This window comes from Camelus dromedarius, chromosome 15, assembly GCF_036321535.1.
Source record: "Camelus dromedarius isolate mCamDro1 chromosome 15, mCamDro1.pat, whole genome shotgun sequence".
In the NCBI taxonomy this organism is placed as follows: Eukaryota; Metazoa; Chordata; class Mammalia; order Artiodactyla; family Camelidae; genus Camelus; species Camelus dromedarius.
The window spans coordinates 31,130,211-31,146,221 of NC_087450.1; the positions used below are offsets into that span (position 1 = coordinate 31,130,211).

Sequence of the window (16,011 nt, forward strand, 5' to 3'; positions counted from 1 at the left end):
CTTTTGAGCTGGAGGACCTTAGGCTAGTCTCATTTCAGAGCTTCAGTATTGTCGTTAGTGGAATGGGGTCCATATACATAGCTCATAGTATACTGGGAAGAATTAATGAGAGATTTCCAGTGCCGAAAAGAGAACCTGGTACATGGCAGATATTCATTAAAAGTTACCCTCTAATCCTAAGGCCATGCTCCTTAGCCTTTTCCACCACCCCAAAAGTCCTACTACTTACCTATCTCTGCCTATTGAAATCTTAGTCATCCTGAAAGGAGAAATGCCACGTCCCTCCAGGAAGCCTTCCCAGAGCACTCCAGCCAAGGCTGCTCTCTCCTTGCTCTGAAATCTCAGATCCTAGCTAGCAGCACCAATGCTATAACAGTTACTGAGAAGTACTTTATAAATTATAAATTTAATATAATTATATTATAAATTATGAATTATAAATATTGGCAACTGAGTATTTTAAGCTTATTATGGAAAAAGTCAAACGTATACAAAAGTAGATCATGTACCCATTACCCAGCTCCAACAGTGATCAATACATGGCCAGTCTTGTTTCATCTCTACACCAGCCCCTCTCCTCTCCTTCCAATTTTTTTTGTTCCAAAACAAATCTGGGACATCATATCATTTCATGTGTAAATAATTCAACTTGTCTCTCTAAAATATAAGGTTTTGTTTTAAAAACAACCACGATACCACTATTGGTTATAAAATCTTAACTCTTTAAATATGACATGGTCCTAAGTATAAAGTCATCAGGAACTATAGTTTCTTCCTTCCATTGATTTCTCCCCCAAGCACCACTCAGTTACCCTTCTAGAAAAGTCTTCTGCAGTCAAATAAGGAAATAAAGCACACCAGCATTTTTTTATATAAAGTTGCTCATCTTCCGACCCATTCCCTCACCCTTTTCACCACCAAGAAGGCATAACTAGAGGTTCCCAGGAAAGAGGGTCTTACCAGATAAAATCTCTGCAGTGGGAGCAGTAGGTGGGCTGCCGAAGGTAGGTGGCCATGAACTTGTGGCCATTGACCTGGTGGACCCTGCGCCTGACGGCCCCCTGCCGCTTCCTGGGCCGCATGCGCTCCCGGAACACACGTTCTTCATTGTCTTTGGGGGCTGGGAAAGGACAAGAGCAGAAAAGAAAACACCATCTGGGTTAGCTTACCTTGAAAAGAACCTCTTTTGGGGGACCTACTCCAGCCTCGGGGACCTGGAGGTGGGAGGGGACATTGCAGAGTAGCTTCCGCTGGTGGAGGGATTCAGGAGTCCAGGGAGCCTCACTGCTCAGCTCCAGGGAGTGAGCACCATGTGTTCGGAAGGCCCGGTTTCTGCACTTTCCTGCAACAGCTGCACTCAGCATCCATCCCGACCCCATTCCTGCTCCAGGTGTGGCCACACCACTCCTTCCCACACCAGCTGCATGTTGCAAGGTCACAGGGTCAAAAGGCTCAAGGTTCACATCTTATTAAAACTTCTGAGCAGTGTGACCTTGGATCACTCGTGTTCCTCGCCCTGAGCCTCTGCCAGCATTGTCCTCTGTAAGTGGGAATAACGGTGTCAGTCCCAAGGGGCGTTGCCTGGAGTCCATGGTGTGACCCCCTCAGCACCCAGCTGTCAGACGCAAGAAGTAGTGCCTCATAAACCTGACATTTCTTCCTTCTCCCTCTTACTGACACTAGGACAACCAAGTCTTTCCCCAAAGGTTAAAAGGAGAGGGAGATAAATACTGTGAAAGCACAGTTTTCAGAAGGCTTAAGACCTGCTACCATGGGTTTTAAGACCCCACTGGAGACAAAAAAAAAAAGCTTCCTCATTTCTTTCTTCCCTCCCCCTCAAAGATATTCCTAAACCTAAGAACACCATGCAAAGGGACTAAGAGATGACAACAAAAATAATGATGATTGTTATGAACTGAATATTTTCGCCCACCACAAATTCATACATTAAAGCCCTAACGCCCAGTGTGACAGTATTCAGAGGTGGAGCCTTTGGGAGGCCATTAGGTTTAGATGCAGGCATGAGGGTGGGGCCCCCATGATGGGATTAGTGTGATTATAAGAAGAGGAAAAGACCTGCACTGGCTGGCTCTCTGCCATGGGAGGACACAGCAAGAGAGTGGCTGTCAACCAGCCAGGAAGAGTTTCCTCACCAGAACCCAACCATGCTGGCATCTTGATCTCAGCCTTCTAGCCTCCAGAACTGTGGGAAATAAATTTATGCTGTTCAAGCCCCTCAGTCTTGGAATTTTGTGATGGCGGCCTGAGAAGACTAACATGGTGATGATAATGGCTAACGTTGATTGAGGGCTTACACTGTGGCAGGTGCAATGCTAAATGCATTACATCGGTTAACTCGCTGAATCCTCACAACAACCTTCCCTGAAGAGTACCTCTGGAGAGAGGTCAAGTTTCCACTGGCCACACCCTGCTCTCAGGGACAGCCACCTCTCCCTACAGCAAGTCCCCGAAGCTCTCACCTGAATGGCTCTCATTAAAGAAAAGCTATGCTGCCAGTGGCTCCTTTGAAGGCAGAGGAGGCAGACTGTGGGTCTCCTGCCAGGCTCCTGACCCTCTCAGGCAGACTGCCAACATGGCTCAACTGAAAATACACTGGGAAGGCTCCACACTCCCAAATTCACCCTGCACCAACCAGTGCCAAACACCCCAGCGTAGCAGTGTCAGTCCTCAGGGGAAGAAGCTCTGCTCCTCTTGACCTCTTTGAAAATAAGGCTCCCTGCAGTAGAGGTCATATGTGTGAGTCAAATATCTGTTTACTCCAAGGGCATCTTTTCAGTTCAGAGAGGGGAGGGGTGGAGAGAAAGTCAAACTGATGGAGAAAAAGGGCAAGGACAACTGGGAACAAATGCCCAGCATGTGATTTTTGAGGGAAGCAGCCTCCAAGCAAATAAGCAAGGATGTTGACTGGTAGGCTGCCCCCGGTTCCCCCAGTCTGTATCCTCAGCACAGCTCCCCATGACCCAGATGGAGGTTTGCTCATGGGCCCCTTGTTTCCCAGCCCCCCACCTCCTTCAGTTTCCTTTATAACTGGTGCTTACTGTTTCTAAAAGTCCCTGACACTGACTACCTTCTGGGTATAGGAAGCCCATCACCTCCTCCTTGGCCACAACTGAGGCTGAGACCCAGCCGAGCAAATTCTCATGGGAGGATCCCAGTCTGTTTTAACACAGAGACATCTACACAGACGCACACACATGCATGATTATGACAATCATCACTCAATTGTGCAATTAGAAGTGATTTTAATTTCTGCTTCATACTTTTGACTATATTTAGAATATTCAACTATTTTCATAAGCTGGAAAAAAGTGGTATTTTTAAAAAATAAATCTTTTCAGTAGCCCTTACTGACTACAAACCTGATTTACAAAAATCCAAACCCCAAAACCCAGCCCTACATGGCTCAGGCCAGAGGATGGGAACTCTCTTTGTAAAATGTAGCCTCCAAATTCTTTCACAGAAGGAGTCACCATGGAACATATGTCAACAGTAAGCCCAAATGCATTTAAGATGAAATTTGATTTACAAGTCCCTCAGATTTAATAGTCATTTTGATCCTGGAAAATTGTGTTTTCAGTTAAAATGAATCCAATCTAGTTTTCTCAAGGGAGTACTGCCATAATAGGGGTTATAGTGGTCCCCGAGGGCCTTATTTCTCAACTTTTTACAGAAATGATCAGAGCATCCAAACTGAACATTCTAAACTGCATTTACACTGATTTAATAGATAAATGCAGCAACCCTTTAATTTAACTCCATTTACTTTTAAAGACCTCTTACTGGGGTGCAGACACCTAAGAGAAGCTGCTTAAAGTCCGAAGAGGGTGCGGGTGGGGTGGGGTGATGGGAGGGTCTCAGGTGCAGGTTAGACAGAGAGGCAAGGATAACTCCTGCTAAGGCAGGGTCTATCTGATCGAATTTCCCCAAAGGGTTCCATTATTCCTGCCCCAGAGCATGTGCACACTGCCTTTTAAAAGTCAGATTCTATGTCAAATATGAGGGGAAACAAAAGGCTACAGGAGAGGAAGACCACAGGTAAACTTCACGCTCCAAGGAGGCCTGCACACAGAGCTGCAGGAGAAAGGGGGCGGGGCTCCTGGCTGGTGAAAACACCCCCATTCCACATTCCTCTGGAGCAGGGAGCTAGAGGTTCCTCAGCCCCAGAGAACCTCCTTGCTGGACCCAGAGTCACTGCTAGAAATGGGTCCCTTCAGCATTCCCCACTGCTGTGAAGGGTCTCTATTAAAATACAGCCCCCATTAATGCATCGTGTGTGTGTGTGTGTGTGTGTGTGTGTGTGTGTGTGTGTGTGTGTGTGTGTGTGTGTTTAAGAAGAATGCATGGTGTAGGTGTAAAATAATAGATTTATAAATGTGTATATATATGTGTGTATAATATATCAAATTATACATATTAAATATATCATGCATATTTTATGTATTATATACTTATTTATAATATAGTATATATTAATGTATGCATGTCATTAACAATATAATTAATATAACTATAATATATAACAGGTTATAACTATATGAATAATATGTAATATGCAATATGATATACATATATATACTTTTGCTGAACCATTTGAAGTGACACTTCACCCCTAAGTATTTCAGCCTTTATCTCCTAAGAAAGACATTCTCCTACATAACTATAATATCAAAGTCAAGAAATTTAACAGTGATACAGCATTATCCAGTATACAGTCCATATTCAAATCTCTCTGTCCCCCAAGTGGCCTTTATCATTGTTTTTTAAAAGTTTAATCCAGGAGCTAATGAGAGTTCATGCATGTCATTTGGTTGCCATGTCTCTTTAGCCTCTTAATCTAGAACAATTTTCGTGACTTTTTTTTTTCCTTTTCATGATACATCTATGGAAAATACAAGATGCTGTCTTATGGAATGTTCTATAATCTGCATTTGTTTATTCCCTTTTGATTAGTTTCCAATTCAATGACAAGAATACCACAGTGGTCTATGCATCAACAAATCCAAATATATTTACCAAGATCTTTATCTAGAAATAACTGTGTAAATGACATGAACATAAAATTTATAGGTGGAAAAAGATAAAATACTCACTCTTACTAGGAATTCTTAACATGTAAAGCAGAGCAGTCTTGACATACCACTGACATATTGTTTAATGCCTAATAAAGAAACGAATTTGTTTTAAAATGGCATTATCAGCGATCAGGAAGGCTGCTATAAAACTGATTTATTCATTGATTGCTAGAGGCAGTGTCACATTATATTTTCAGAAGCAATAATACAGTACATAGCAAACATCACAGAGAGATTCATATCCTTTGATTAGGTTATTCCTTGGGAATTAACTCTAAGTCAATAATTAAACAGAAACTAAAAGCTATACACTTAAAACTTACAGATGTTCCCCACTGCATGTCCATATTGGCCATTAAACAGAAATAACTTGATTGCCTAACATTAGGAGAATGATCTAATCAATTACATTACATCTACAGTAAGTTAAAAAAAAGCGAGGAAAGACTAGGGAGGAATATGGGGAAATGTGATATACTGTGAAAACAGAAGGCAGAGTAACAACTCTATGTAAAACATATTTGTAGATTGAAGGTAACAAAAATAAGAATGATTATGCTACACTAGGATGGTGGTTTTATCTATTTTAATATTGGAAAAAATGTTCTCTAATGCTCTTTAATGACTTTTAAAAGCAGTTCATTCTACCTAAAGTATTAGGTACCGGAAAGTTCTCTTGTGCCGCAGGAGCGAGGTGGGGGGAGGGGCTACATGGCATGAATGAGGAGGAAAGGGCAGCAGATGTTGGCATGGGGAACAGCAGAGAGAAGATACATTTCATCAGCTTCCCAACTACCTGTGGTTCTGACCTAAGTGAAGAGATATCCCATCTACTCCTACACCTGTGACTTACCCTGAAGGATGCTCTTTACTATCACTGGATGCACTCAGCCACTCAGCCATGCCCACCCAGTGTGACCCTTCACTTGCTGCAGCCCATGAGGCAAAATCAGCACTGGCTTTCCTTTCAGAGGGCCCTTCCAGCCACACACAGACCCTTTGTTCTATGGCTGCATCTGCCACACAGTAAAAGGGGTGACCCCGAGTCAGGGAGAGACCAACACAAAGTTGGATAACTCCTGTGACACTTTCTGTGGAAATGAAGATCTTGGCTGGTCAGACATTAAGGTAAGAATTCACAAAGGCATACAACTAACAGGGAACACAGGCACACAGGGGGCACCCTATGAAGCAGCTAGGAGATCCTGAGTAACCCCAACCTCCAACAACATTCCGGGAATGTTTTCTGCTTGGTTCGAATTGCTTGTAAGCTCAAACTCCTAGGAACTTCTACACCAATGAGTATATTACAGCCCTAGGGCACAGGAGAATCTATGGCAGGTTGCAGGTAGGTGGCAGGAGAAGTAAGAAGAACCCACATCTCACGGTCACTGCTCTGTTGATCAACCTCACCTGGCCCCTTTTCCCTAGGCTGAGACTTTTTAGTCCAGACAAAAGAGGGACACTCAGACACAGGGAGAGGCCCGGCACCAAACCCTATGCCACCTTTTCTGACCAGTCTGATTATTGGTCTCACTGTTTCACGGTCTCACCTCCCTCACCTTGTCTCATCTCCTCCTGCACAAAAAGGGGGCTGAGCTGACAGGATTGAACAGTGTCCCCCTGCCCTCCCACCAAGGTCATGGACACCCTTAACCTCAGTGCTCTCAGAATGCCTTTCAGTTAAAGAATATCAAGCTGGGAATTTCTAATAGGTTCACACTTATGAATTTCCAGATGCCAGCATTTCCTTTCAGGGTATGTGTAGCAAAGACTGCCAAACCCAAGGGTCAACCTTGCCCAAGATCTTTGACCTGGGAACCTGGACTAGAAGGACCAATATGCATGACAGGCCACCTCTGGGCACCACTGTCATTCCTCACTGCAGGACAGTCACCTACTCGTGATGTCCAGGGGGTCCTTCCCACAAGCAGGGATGCCATGGGTGGTCTTATTTTTTCTGACCTCCCTCTTTCGACCTTCTCTTTTCACCTGAACTAAGTGCTGGGAGAACTGGACAAATTCTGCCTTTGCCTCAAACCTGATTTATGTCCTAGTCATTTAATCTCTTTGGGCCTTGGTTTGCTTATCCACCAAGAGGAAGTAGTGCCATGGCTCTGCCTGAACCCCAAGCCAGTGTGTCCGCTCCCCCAGGTGCCAAAGCGACACCTCCTGACTGAGGGAGACAGAAACAGCCGCATATCCCACCCTGCAAAACCTATCCCCTGCTGGGGTCCAGCTACCTCCACCGGGTCCACACCTGCCACTGTGAGTGAAAGAGTTGACTCTGTCCTCTCCCCCCACTGCCACCCTGCCTGGCAGAGGCTCCGGAGAAGCAGACCCTATCTTCGGGCTTAGAAAGCTCTCGGAAAGACTGGGCTGGGCAAGAAGCATGGACGCAGCTCTGTGAGAAATAACATGGCTAGTTTGAGAAAAGGCTGGGAGCCTCCTCAGAAGGCTTTTCTTGGAACCCAAGCCAGGAGTGAATCCAGTCCTCGAGGCAAGGGATTTCACAACACAAACAAAATAATTCCAACAGCCCGGTATTTTTGACTAAATAACTGTCAAACTTTGGCTAATTCAGAAGCTGAAAAATAACAGCTACCATTTGTGGGGCCCCTGCCATGTGCTGAGCCCCATTTTAAGCATCTTACATCCATGAGGTACTGCTACCTACACACAAGGTCCTGTTCCATATCCACGAGGTTATTAGTACATATCAACGAGGTTTAATCACATGTCCATGAGGTACTATTACATATCTATGATGGACTATTACAAATACACGAGGTACTATTACATATACACAAGATAACGTCAGCAACTTACACACCTCACACATATCAGGAGGTGGCATCATTCTCGACTTACAGATGAAGAAACCAAAGGCCCAAGAGGTTAGGTAACTAATTTGTTGAAGGTCACACAGCGAACAGTGAATGTCAGTTCCAGAATTCCCACCCTTACCCATCCATCCACATCTCTCAAGGATGTTAGAGTAGCCTGGGCCCCACGGTACCCAGCTGAGTGTATGGAAGTCTCTTGCCAGCTGCTGCCCACCCACCTCTCCACGCATCTGACCCTGCTCTCATCTAGAGACTCAGAAAAGAAAGTGAAAGGGGACTGATTAATTCATAACGCACCCGCATCATGGAACTTAACACAGTGGTTTAAAAAAGCAGATATGCTAAGCCCACCAAGAACAACAAGTAGAAAAAGAAAACTAAGAAACATGTGTATAGTATTTGCATAAAATGAGAAAGAGAAAAGGATAAGTATACTCAAATACAAGCAGAAATACACACAGAGACTTCCCGAAGGGTAAAATCTGTTCATCCTAAAAATGTTTATTATGTGGATACTGGATGCCAGGCACTGTTCTAGACCCAGACTCTGGGCCACAATGGATGGACCATAGCCATTCTCTAGTTCTCAGATATTTTGGATTTGGTCCTTGATAGATAGGTCTCCACTAACAAAGCAAGGAATTACCATGATACTAAAGACAACAGTGGTTATGACTGAGGGTGCTCCTGACAGAGACTGGATGGAACTTTTCCCACTCAATCTCTGAGGAGTTTACTTAATTTTCCTTCTCAGTAAATCCCTGGTTTGACTGTAGGGACTCACTGTGAAAAATGCAAGATCAATGGAAACAAAACACAACCAAAAACAACCAAAAAACAAAAAACTAGGTACTGAAAATCAAAGGAGCGGTGCTTTTTCATTTGTTTTCCATGAGGAAAATAATTATAATATTTTCAAGTGAAATAAATGCTACATGACAGTGAGTTTAACTATTAAGTAAATATTTATGTGATGCCAAAGAGTATGTTCTACATGCTGTACTGACACAATACATTAAAGCAGATTTCTGCTCAAAACAGGAAGGAGGAAACAGCAATTAATTCCCTGGAAGAGATCAGGCTACATTATCTCTGTCTTCCCAGAGAGCCACACAACGTGAATCAGACATGGCTGAGGGGAGAGGCTTGGAATTGTCTGCATGTTTGATTCTGTGTGTAACCTAATCAGAAGAGAGCTAGTGGCATTTCAAGATTAGCATCTCAAGCTTAAGATAAATCATTTTCTTCTTTCTCATCTTTGCTTTCTGAATGATCTGTTCTGTGTTCACGGCAGGGCATATGCTCTGTGTACTTATTAAAACTTAAGCTAGATTGTTCTTTGTAGGGGGAATAAAAAACAACCATGGAAAACTTGGACCCTTGACAGGGGAGGGAGAGCAGCACTAGTGTAAACTGAATGAAAACACAGTGATGGCAGGACAGTGGGATGGTCACTGAGGGAGAGGGCCCGAGGGAGAATGGGGGAGGGCAGCCCTCCAATCCCACCACCCAGCCTCTGATACAAAGCACATGGGAACATGGGGAACCACTGAAGAACAGTGATTATACTGAAGCAGGAAGTCTCCCTGCCTCTTGCCTGTCTATACATTCATTCATTCCCTCCCTCCTCCATCCATTCAAAATTACATACTGGAGTCACACTGGACCTACTGCACGCTTCTGGTAGTCACCACTTGCCAGGAGAAAAACCACAGAGCAAAAACTCTCCAGGCAGATCTGCTAAAAGCTCTAAGAGACTTCTCATCCCGGGAAATCAGCCAAGTAGGGCATTAGCCAAGGGTGGGGCCAGAGTTGTCACCGGTGCTAGTGATGGTCCTATGATTCACATCACAGGAGATCGAGCTGTTGCTGAATTCCTGGTCACCTAAGCCCGGTGGAGCTCATGTCCATTAGGTCACATTCATGGTTTGTGTTTCTAAAATGCCCTATTAAAAAAATGCCTGTGGGAGAACAGTGGGAGAGCAGTGGTAGATGTCTCGGCAGGGCATCTGTCCATTCCCTGGTACTGCCTGGTGGTCTTGGGGAGGGGGTAGTATCAAGGTCAAATGAAGGTTGGCATCTCCCAGCTTCAAATATATAAAAAGCCTTTGAATGGCACAGGCACCCCAGCCAAAAAGGTTATGGGATTATTTAGTAAAAACCCATCACCATCCAGTGCTGTTGATATCAGCCATTCCACATCACCCAGTCAGTGGCAGGCAGGATCCAGAAAAGCTCAAGCAGAGTGAGCTAAAAATCACACCTTCTAAAGCCTAAATTGGCCCTTGCTCACCCCGAGCTCCATGGAGCTTCTCAAAATTAAGTGCCTGCACAGTTTCCCAGGATACCACAGTGAGCTCACTTGCTGTTTTCCCTAAGCACCTCTGTTTGCTAAGGAAGTTTTATCTTGTCTAATATTGTAATAATTAAATATTTTAAAGTTAAAACTCTAAAGTTTTAATTAAACTAAAGTTTTAAATTTTAGTATTTTATTTTAAAGTTAAAATTAAAAAACAAAACACACACACAGCCTTTCCCAGAGAGATATGGGGTCCTGAGCAAGGTTGCCAGGAAGTTGGTCAGGTGGGTATTTCTTATCAGACTACCTGGGAAAGAAGAATGGTTTCAGGGAGTCAGAAGATAAAAACAAGAAAATAATAGGCAATGAAAGACTCATGAGACAAAGGAGATGATGGAAAAAGAAGATAAAGAAGTAAAGATGATGAAGTCACAAAGTCCAGGCTGGTAACAGGCCAAGTGAACCCCACACCTTCTCAGAGAGCAGATGGGTATGTCTTAAGTTACACAATCTTTTCTCCCCATCTCCTGGTCCATACTGACCAAGAAGAGAGCTCATCATCCTTCTACCTCCCCTGCTAGTAACCCAAGCCCAGCCCATTTCCAGGGCAGGGTGTTGGGGGGCTGGACCTTCCTTAGGAACAAGCCCCAGGTCCTTCTACAGCCACCAAGGCCATAGTGCTTGAGGAACTCAGATCTTTTCCCATGACTCCAGAAACATGCTTCAACTTTTTCTGACAAGTTTTATGTTCCACTGAGACTGTGACCAACTGTGTGTGTGGAGAGAGGGATAAGGAGATCAAAAACAATGCTTTTAATACCAGAAAGCAAAGCATCCCATAGTCCAACCCATGCTCCTCCAAGGCTCAAAGGCTCTGACTACACACACACACACACACACAAACACAAACACACATTCACATACAGTGTCTCTCACCCTGTGTTGTTGGCACCTCTTTCCAGCCTGGGAACACTGCAGTCCAGAAAAACTAATGAATTCCCAGTATTGCTTCCTACGGCCTCAGAAATTCCTATCTTGCCATGAGCTGTCTTCCAAAGTGATATGAGGATGTCGGGGAAAGAACAGTCACTGTGTGAGGAGAGTACTACTTCTCATAGTTCTGCAAAACAACAGAGACAACTACTATATTATGGGTCTCATATCTACAAACTCCCATACAAAGAAAACAAAAACCATCAAGAACAAAATATGGGGGTGGGGAGTGGAAATTTTTTTTAAATTTATTGAACCTAAGAAAATAATCTGAAGCCACAGATGCTTAAGGGAAATCCAGTTAGCTTAGGTCTTAGGGCTAATGAAGTACAAGTGGAGATCAAATTCCCCCAATGAGTACATTATCTTTGTCTAGAGGGAAAATGCTACCATCCACAGGCCCTGTCTTGAATCTCAACACACTTCTTACAGATAAACATTCTTGGTTACCAGGACCCTGGGGAAGATGTAGATATGGCCAAATAGTACCCAACTTCTCTCCTGAAAACTCAACTCCCACCCTATACCTCACTACCTCAGGGCAGCCCAAGAGATGTGTCTTTAATTACAGGAGATGGTACTTTCCTCACTTGGAAATCTGGGCCCTGAATACAGGCAGTCTCCGGCCTGCCCTTTCAGCAGGTCTTGGCTAAAGCATTAACTGGGACTAGACAACTAAGGTTAAGCTGACGTTAAGGTCTACCATCAGTCTCAAGAGTCTCCAGAATCCCCAGTGATGGATTAGCACTGCCTCTGGCCTCATCTCTGCCTCATCCCTGAAGTGCCAGTGAGTCTGGCTATCCCTAACAGGTTGGGAGATGCTTAAGAGGAGAGAACAGAAATCCATCCAGAGAAAAGACTTAGGAAAAAAACTTCATTTTCTGGGAGAGAAAAAAAGGGCCAAATGAGAAGTATGGTAGCCAATCTGCCAGGTGATCCCAGGGATCTCTACATCCTGGTGTTTCCACCTGTGTGCAGGTTCCTCCCACAATGACTAGGGATGACCTGCTGACTTGTGTAACCAGACTTTGCAGAAATGACAGAATGTGGCTTCTGAGGCTAGGTCATAAAAGACATTGCAGCTTCCACCTTGCTCTCTCTCAGATCTCCCTTGGAAAGCCAGCTGCTATGCCATGAGGACATGCAAGCAGCCTGATGGAGAGGTCCATTTGGTGGGAAACAGATCTCCTGCCAGTCAACAAGGACTCATAAGCCGTAAGTGTAGGCCATCTTGGGATCGGGTCCTCCAGCTCCTGTTGAGCCTTGGGTCAACCACAACCCTTGCCAATGTCTTGACTGCAACCTCACAAGAGATCACAGGCCAGAACCATCCTGCTTAAGCTGCTTCTGAATTCCTTACCCACAGAAACCTTATGAGATAATACATATTTATTACTGTCTTAAGTGGTTAAATTTGGGTAACTTGTTACTTAGCAATAGGTGTCTAATTCAGGAGGGAATAGATAAACCAAGCAGGAGAGACTCAGGGTAAACACTGGAAGGAAAATATTGTAACTGTGAGAACTGTTCATTCACTCAACCAATACTGACTGAGTGCCTCCGGGGTGCTAGGTACCTACCCGGCCTTTCGGTTACACATTCATCCTGCCTATGGAGAGAGACAAAGGGAAAGAAATAGTGGTAGGACAGACAGTATTAGAAACACTATCAAATGGATCCCAGTGTCTATGTAAAAGTGAATTGGGCCGACCTGGCTCCTGAGAGCTGGGAATTCAGAGATACTGGTGTCCTAAAAACCAAATCATCCCCGTTACTTTCAGCTCCACTATGTCAGCTTATCCTTTAAGCTCAAGGCTTTAAACCTTGTTAAAACACAGATCCCCTGGGAGGGCCATTATGAGTTAAGTACGGATGAATGTCATATCTTTTTGGAGGAGCTGTACTGAGAAGGTAGAAAAATTATGTAGAACCTGCAAGGGAGAGTGCTGTTTGGAGATAAATTTTAGAAATTTTACAGTCAAAGGCTGATGGGTGCTTAACATATCTGAAGCAAAAGACAAAATCCATTTTTAAACAATCTAATAATAGAAATAATAGGTACCATTTACCATATTGTGTGTGATTAAAACGTATTTTCTCTACTTCTTGAAAGGCTCCCAAAAGATTGGTATTATTATCTCCACTATACAAATGAGAAAACTGGGCTAAGAAATTCTAGGTGATTCACCCAAGGGTGCATAGTTATTAAGTGGTGGAGCCTGATTTTGTACCAAGGACTGTTTAGTTTCAAAGTTCATGGTGTCCCCACCATGCTACACATAGTAAAGAATATAAAATGGACAATTGCTCCCCTTTTCATCTCATATAGAAACTGGAAAAAACATTCAAGAAAATTCAAGCATGCTGTTCCTATTATACCATCAGGTAGTTTAAGGATTTTTTTTTTTAATGAACTTTCCTTCTCCAAGGCTGTAAATGAAAAAGCTATGTGAAAAATTATTAGCAGATTGGAATGGGAAAGGCCCATTGATTTTAATTGAGTATAGCGTTTGATGAGAAGTTCTGAAAGTTGTTTTGGAAACTAGATTGCTGGAGAAGCAACGGAAAATGAAAACTCACAGAGACAGCTCACTCTAGTAACACAACACACATGCCAGGGAGCACAGGGGAGTGACGAGTATACGACCAGAGCCCCTCCTTTCAGCCGATTTGTACCATTTCTGGGCATTTCATACAGAATTCTGAAAGGCAGGAGACGTGAGGTACGATGCAGGAGCAAATATACTCATCACATCGGCAACACCTCCTGGAACAGAGTGTGGATCTGCTTGAGCCAAGCAAGGAACAACGTTTTACATCAAGGTGTTCCCAAAATCTGCCCTAAGCCATCTTGTGCTCGGCAGGAATACCTGCCATGATGGAAAAGTCTATTCTCCTCTCCAGGTCAGCCCCCTTTTCATTCCTGAGGCTACCAAGGTGAATGTTAATGTTGCTGGGTTTTGTTTTTTTAATAACATTATCCTTTTTCTCCAAAGACAGTGAAACAGAGCAGGACCCTGTCAGGTTCTCCCTGGAACAAAAAGGCAATATCATAGACACTGAAAAGGGACCAGTGGTTGCCAGGGACTGGGGGTGAGCAAAGGATCTGACTATGAAAGGGAAAGATAATGGGAGAATTTTGGAAGGTGGTGAAACCATTCTATATTTTGACTGCAGTAGTGGTTATATGACTGTATGTATTTGTCAAAATTCACAAAACTGTACACTAAAACGAGTGAATTTTATTGTATATAATGGTATCTTTTTTTTTTAAGGGGGGAGTTAAGGGGGAGGGTATAGCTCAAATGGTAGAGCACATGCTCAGTATGCATGAGGTCCTGGGTTCAATTCCCAGTACCTTCTCTAAAAAATAAATAAACCTAATTACCTCCCCCCTCCAAAAAATAAATTTAAAAAATTTAAAAACTAAATTAAAAAAAGAGGGGGGCGAGGGAGTAATGAAGGAAGACCTATGTAGCCTCAGCCCTGTGTCAAGAGCCCTGAAGAAAAGAACCACCCCGAGGAAAATTTAGAATGAAAATCTGCTCTAAGCATTTAAACAGCCTTTACAACCAAGAACTCAAGCGAGCAGAATAGACTGTAAACATGAGCCCAGAGAGAGCTGGGGTATCTGGTATAAACCCAGGTCCCTCCACTGTCTGCTTCTGCCTTTAGTCCATGGATTTTCCATTCTGTCTTCCCTGATCTCACCACCTTACCCAGGTAGACCTCCTGACTGCCCCTCACATAAGTCACATCTATTCCTCCAAGCTTCTGATTACATCAGTCCTCTTGCCTAGGACACAGCTCTTTCTCCCCTCTCCTAATCTCAATCTTTCCTATCTTTTAAGATCTAAAGCTTCCATGAAACTTTCCCTACCAGAGCAGTCCACAAGGATCTCCTCTTCTTTGAACTATCTGAGGACTCGGAGTCTTTCCTATTCAATTTGATACTCATCCATTAAACATTTAATTATACACTTTGAGTGACTGATGGAATGTTCATAATGTTTCCTCAACTACACTGCTATTTACTTTAGAATAAGAAGCCCTTAAAATTTCTATTGTGTCCATCTCCCCAACCTCACCCCCCAGTACTTTCCGTGCCTAGTTCTAACTATCAATAATCGAATGAAATACCAAAATATCAACCACAGTAGGTAAGAGAAGCAATGTATTAAACACATTGCAATTTATCTGCTCATAGCTCAAAATCTTTGTAAATTTTTTTCCTTGCATACAAAGTGATTAAAATGTCTTTTCACAAAATAAAACCCACCCGTGGTTCTAAACAATTTAACCATCCCTAAAGGACCCACAATAACAGTAAGTACATACATTTCTTGATGTGTGATTGTTTCCACTGTATTAGATTCCTTTCATGGTAGCACATTAAAATGAGAGTTGGGTTATTTCTCCTTTTTTTAAAAAAAAAACAATAATCAAACAAAGTCTATACATTCATTTATTTTCTTCTAGAGGTCTTAGGCCAAGTATCTTGAGCTAATAGACACCCTCTACAGATGTTTCCAATTTTCATGCATGCTTATGTTTAAATTAGGTAGGCCAATTTAATTAGCCTTTTAATCTTGCAGGACAGCGATGCAAAAAGATCATGCTGAGTTACTGCCATCATATTCCGAGTCTCAAGTTACATTTCATCCCTTGCCCTTTGCTTATTTTATGGTAAAGTATAAATGGAAAATGCAATACTGATAAGGAATTATTTGAGTGCAAGCAAATCATTTTTTTCTTCAGAAAATTTCCAACTGGCATTTAA

General features: G+C 43.2%; 1 protein-coding gene across 4 annotated transcripts in view; it reads right to left on the bottom strand.

The window, feature by feature from the left end:
- PRKCE (protein kinase C epsilon) overlaps window positions 1-16,011 on the bottom strand; it is a 472,047-nt gene that overhangs the window by 175,415 nt on the left and 280,621 nt on the right. For all 4 annotated transcript variants that reach the window (XM_064494525.1, XM_010997167.3, XM_031466941.2 and 1 more), the window contains one exon: window positions 961-1,120. In XM_064494525.1, coding sequence (XP_064350595.1) covers window positions 961-1,120 — 160 coding nt within the window. The remainder of the gene's footprint in view (window positions 1-960; window positions 1,121-16,011) is intronic.